This window comes from Castanea sativa, chromosome 1, assembly GCF_040712315.1.
Source record: "Castanea sativa cultivar Marrone di Chiusa Pesio chromosome 1, ASM4071231v1".
Classification (NCBI taxonomy): Eukaryota; Viridiplantae; Streptophyta; class Magnoliopsida; order Fagales; family Fagaceae; genus Castanea; species Castanea sativa.
In genome coordinates this window covers 49,875,962-49,881,433 of record NC_134013.1, presented here as the reverse complement: position 1 = coordinate 49,881,433, position 5,472 = coordinate 49,875,962, and the positions used below count along the sequence as shown (strand labels likewise).

Here is a 5,472-nt window from a genome sequence, read left to right as displayed (position 1 = left end):
TACCCGGTAATCTTGTTGATACTGATACTATATTCTGTAATTCAATTGTGTCGAGTCCTTAGTGACCAAGTGAAATAAAGAGTTTTCAAAACCCAATTCAGCATGAATTGTACATTTGGTCAAGCTTCACTCCACCGAAGAAAAGAATTCTATTTAACTCATCCAGTATGTAACTCAGTTGCCTTTAGAATTTAGATGCCACCTATAAAAGTTAATAAGTTGCAGTAGCAGCAAGTAAAAACTAACTAATAAATAAATAACAAAGAGAGGGAGTGAAAGTAAGAACACCGGGGCAACTGTCTGGCAGGGGTGCATTAAAGTCGTGATAACATATGAATGCTGTCTACCAGTCCATTGTATTCAGCTTGTTGACCAGTTGCTTTTGCATTGCATGCAACAGTATCTTAATTTGGCTCCCTCTCTGCTACTAAAAAGGTAATACGCAATCTTATAATTTTTTTAGGTCTAAGATTGTCCCAATATCAAGCTCAACTAGCATCTTCTTCCCTTAGAGCACTAGCAATAGTGGTGCTATATAGCTATTTTTAGCACCACTAAATATCAAAATGTACCCTATAATAATAGAGCCAAAGCTATATTTTTTAGCTCCATAGCTACTTTTGGCTGAGTGCGCAAAGGTAAAAAAAAAAAAAAATTGTGTTAACACTGTTTTTGTTTCTTTGCTCACTACCTCTCCGAGTCTCTCCCAATGTCCACCATGCGTTCACACTACTTTTGGTTCTAGTTGTATTTTGGAGGTTAAATGAAATATTATTTTATTGTAGTGTTTATATTATTTTATTGTGTTAAAAGTTAAAATAAAACCACTATTATTGGATGTGAGAAGGTAAAATAGATAAAGTAACTTTTTGTAGTGCTAAAAAGCTAAAAAAGCTTCACTGCTATGGATGCTCTTATAAGCTCTAGGGGGAGGATGAGGCCATGATTTAAGTGCCCTTAGATGCATGTGTACCTTAACACCCAAAAAAAAAAAAAAAAAAAGGCCCCTTATCAATATCAAATGACGATAAGACTTTTCTGTATCTTTTTTTCCTGCTCAAAGACAAACATTTTACCGCATGTTGGGTATAAATTTGATGGACAATTATATTAAAACGTCTTGATGTAATAAGGTGATCTTAATCAATGCATAAAAAATCAGCTGTTTATTACAAAATTACTACTCAAGTTATTACTAAAATTTCTTGTAGAGAAATCCCAAAAAGACTAAATTAAGTTATAGATTTATAATAAGGGTTACTTGTAAAGAATTTCTTAAATTGAAAACGTTGCTGCTGCAATGAAATTTTAAGGAATGCCCCAGGATCAGTAGCGGACCTAAGGTATCTCTAATAGAAAGTGACAACCACGAGGGATATCACTGTCCAACTAACTGATTATCATAATCATAGGTCCCTCAAAACAATATGACAAATATCTTCGAATTGTTTACGTATCTAAGATAATTTGTACTAGAAGAACATTTAATGGACGCACTATTTGTCTAGATGAAAAATTTTGTTTAAAGATAGTTTTTTGTGTTTTCCATTATTTGGTAGTATAAAAAAAAAATCAAAGAAAAATTATCTTTGATCAACATAAAAAGTATGTCTTATATTTAGAGATTGTTTTTCACTAAAATTTGTTGGAAAACAATTTTATCTCATAGCAAGTTAGATAAGAGAAGTTAAAAGATTGTTTTTCAACTCATTTAAGGTTGCTACCAAATATTGAAAAATGAAATAATATTATAGAAAATGCTTTTTGAAAAATGATTCATTTTCTAGAAAACATCATTGTTGAAACAAAAGTGATAGTTGACTCAGTGCGTTTTCATCTGAAAAAATGGATCTATTCCATTAAATGCATGCTATCTAATCAACCTATATGTTAAGCTGTTGACATTGACAAAAAGAAGCATACATATTCTGGTATTTCACTTACCACCCTCGTGCTTTTCCATCTAATCTTCTTCATCTACCAGCTAGGCAACTTGGTAGCAGCCCCTCCTTTATATATTTAAGTACCAAGTTTCATGCATGCATGAGAGAGAGAGAGAGAGAGAGAGAGAGAGAGAGAGGATGGTAATGGTAGTGGAAGAAATGGCATCATCAAAACTGATTGTCCTGCCAGTTTTGAAGAAGAAACAACAAAATCGCATTAATAATTCAAGCAGCTGCAAATTGAGTGCAACAAAGAGAGAATTAGTTTGTGTGACAAGTGGGAATTCTTACTTGGGTTCCTACATAGTGAAGGAGCTCTTGGCTTATGGTTACCCAGTTCGTGTCACCATCCAAAACCAAGGTACTTAAAGCGTTTCCCAAATAAATATATTTTGTGGTGTTGTAACAACTTCAAGACGTGTTGAATTGATCAGAACCAACCTAAAGCATATTATAGAGAAGTTAGAAAACCAAAAAGATAGAGCTTCTCAGTGTCAATATGTTGGACCAGCCTTCAATTTTTTAAATGCTGAACCCAAATTATACATGAACTTTGACATCTATTATCTATGTTCCATTAGTCTTACACTAGCTTTCTTATTGCGGTTCTTAGTATTGTCCTTTTCTTGGAATACCGTTAGAAAGTTGATTATCATATCACTGTCCACAGTCCCTCCATTAAATGTGTCCTAATTGTTAGACATGCAGATTTCCTCTTCTTTTAATATCAGTTTTCATTCCTGTTTAGTATTTTCTTTTTCAATTGGCTCTATTTTCCATTGAGCAGTGGATTTTGATGACATGAAGGAGTTTATAAGAGATGAAGAAATAAATCAACTACAAGGTGTTGTAATAGCAGATATGGGAGACATAGACAGTCTTTGCGATGCTTTTAGAGGTTGTCATGCTATTTTTCACACCTCCTCATTTGTAGATCCACATGGGGTGTCTGGCTATTCAGTGAGTTTGATTTTATGCTGCTTTCCCACACTGTATTACTTATCCACTTATAATCATCTCATCTTTTATAATTTACTTTAAGAGCATGCATTTAAACATTATCAAATAAAAATAGTTTGATTCTAATTTTTTAGATTCGTCGAGCTTTGAACTCACAAGTTGATAAACTAAAACTAGAGCCACTCTGAGAATAAATTGAATTTTATAGATGTAATGCTTCAAACTATGTTTTTAAGTTAGATGCAATGAAAAGTTGGTGAGATTAATTCTTAGGGTACAAAATAATATTTTGTAATTAGAAGGAGAGACCTACAGATACAGACTTCAAAATGCCATTGGAAAAAGACAACATATATCATTGCCCACACAATTCTTTAGGCTAAGGACTTTTATTATGATTCTGTGTATGATAATTTTCAGGAACAGATGACATTTCTTGAGGCTGAAGGGGCAAGGAATGTCATTGAAGCTTGTGGTAGGGCAGCATATGCAAAGAGATGCATCTTCACCTCTTCTCTTCTTGCTTCTATCTGGAAAGGTGACAATGTAGACAGGGTTATTGATGAGACTTGTTGGAGTGATGAAGAATTTTGCCGAGAAAACAAGGTATTCAATTTATGTCACAGAAGCAGAAGCAAAAGCAAAAGCAAAAAAAAAAAAAAAAAAAAAAAAAAAAAAAAAAACCCTCCTGTCCTACAATTGTTTATCTTAGAAGGCTTATCATTAATCAAATCATTAGAATAAAATATTAGAATCATGTCATAGTAACTCTGTATTTTAGCTTGTCAAAACAAAAACCAAAAGAAAAAAGATTCTATATTTCTATATATCTTATCGATATTATCTTCATTTTAGAGCAATCAACCCCACACATTAAGCATCTTCTCATTAAGGCTTGGCTGGTGGAGGCTCTAAAATGTTCACTAACAACATAAATTGACACTCACTTATCATTGGAGAGGCACTACTGTTGCTTCCTGTACATTTTTTAAATATTTCTCAATCTATCTTTACTAGGTATCCAGCCCTCATCTTAATTCACTTGCGAAGAAGTCCTCTCTTGGGGGGGTTGAAATATTACTACGTTTCCTATGAATTTGCAGATATAGCCAAAGTTCATTTTTTTTTTTCCCCACATATTTCATCCTATTAGTCTGAAGATGCACGATTCTGTCCTTAACTCTAGTTTATTATGGCATCATTTGTTGTGGAGTAGCTTTGGCTCGCATTGGGTAAGACTACAGCAGAGAAGGTTGCCTGGAGGAAGTCCAAAGAAATGAAGGTGGAGCTTGTCACAGTGTGCCCTGGCCTTCTCATGGCCCCCTTATTCCCAAATGCTCACAAGGCAACCTCTATACCATACCTCAAAGGTATTTAACTTCTTTTTGTTGAAGAATATGTGATGAAATTGCAATCTATGAGTTTCAAACCTAACTGATGCCTGTAATCAAATTTGTACCTAAACTATACAAGTTGATCCCAATACCCTACGGTTCCTAGACATATATGGTGCATGCTTGGACTAAATTTTCTTCTCAAAAAATCCTCTAGTAACTCTAATTATAAAACATGATGAAACTAACCCAAATTTTCTTAAAATGTAATATCCTAGTAATTGATGATGGACTTATCAGGGCATGACCGCATGAGAATAACCACAGCACTTTGGTTTGATCAAAAGTTGAGCTACACTACGCTAATTTTTTATAAATTTGATACAAAGGTGGCCAGGTCATGCTACAACGAGGCGTCCTAGCAACCGGAGATGTTAGAAAGGTGGCGAAGGCACATGTCAATGTTTACGAAGCAATGGATTATGGAGCTTGTGGACGATATCTCTGCTTTGAAAGAGTAGTTCAAAGATTGGATGAGGCAGTTGAACTAGAAAATGGGTTGAAGATGCATGGTAAATTATCAGGAGGAAGACAAGTCTTGCCAGAAGGAAATGAAGAAATACATAGCAAACTTAGTAACTCAAAGCTTGCTAAATTGATATTACAATCTTCTCAAAGTTTTTCATGCAATCAGTGAGACCCTTTACAACATCTCATGGTGAGAGTCTGAAAAAAAAGAAAAAAAAAATCTCCTTGAGGAATAATTCATTGGAGAGACATACATCAAGCTTCACAGCAGGCTACTAAATTGTGAAAGAAACTGTGAAACTTCCTGTTCTCATTGAAGAGTGTTGAAATCTGTGCACAAATACAACAATATTACCAGCATCATTTTTTTTTTTGTCACTTGATGAAACCAGAGATTGTGATTAGTGCAACATTACTTGATTCAATTTAATTGGAGAATCTAAGACACAATAAGAAATGGTAAGTTTTGCACTTTATTATAAGAAAAATGCTAATACCACAACATTTGCAACTTTTGCCATAACTTGCCATGTGACTAGTTATGAGCAGTGGAGAAAAAATAGCGGGTTCATGTGGATCTACATCTCTACTACTCACAAATCGTTACATGACGAGTTTTGGCACAAGTTATGTAAACTATTGTGGTACTAGCATGGTTATTATTATAAGATAGAGACACGTGGCTTTGTCCAAGGATGAAGTCAAGA

General features: G+C 34.2%; 1 protein-coding gene across 1 annotated transcript; it reads left to right on the top strand.

Moving 5' to 3' along the window:
• The first annotated feature begins 2,027 nt into the window (after positions 1-2,027).
• LOC142609370 (cinnamoyl-CoA reductase-like SNL6) lies at positions 2,028-5,126 on the top strand. Its single transcript, XM_075780943.1, has 5 exons — positions 2,028-2,304; positions 2,731-2,903; positions 3,324-3,509; positions 4,120-4,273; positions 4,627-5,126. Exons 1-5 carry the CDS (start codon positions 2,040-2,042, stop codon positions 4,932-4,934), a joined length of 1,086 nt encoding a protein of 361 aa, XP_075637058.1. The 5' UTR covers positions 2,028-2,039; the 3' UTR covers positions 4,935-5,126.
• The last annotated feature ends 346 nt before the right edge of the window (positions 5,127-5,472 follow it).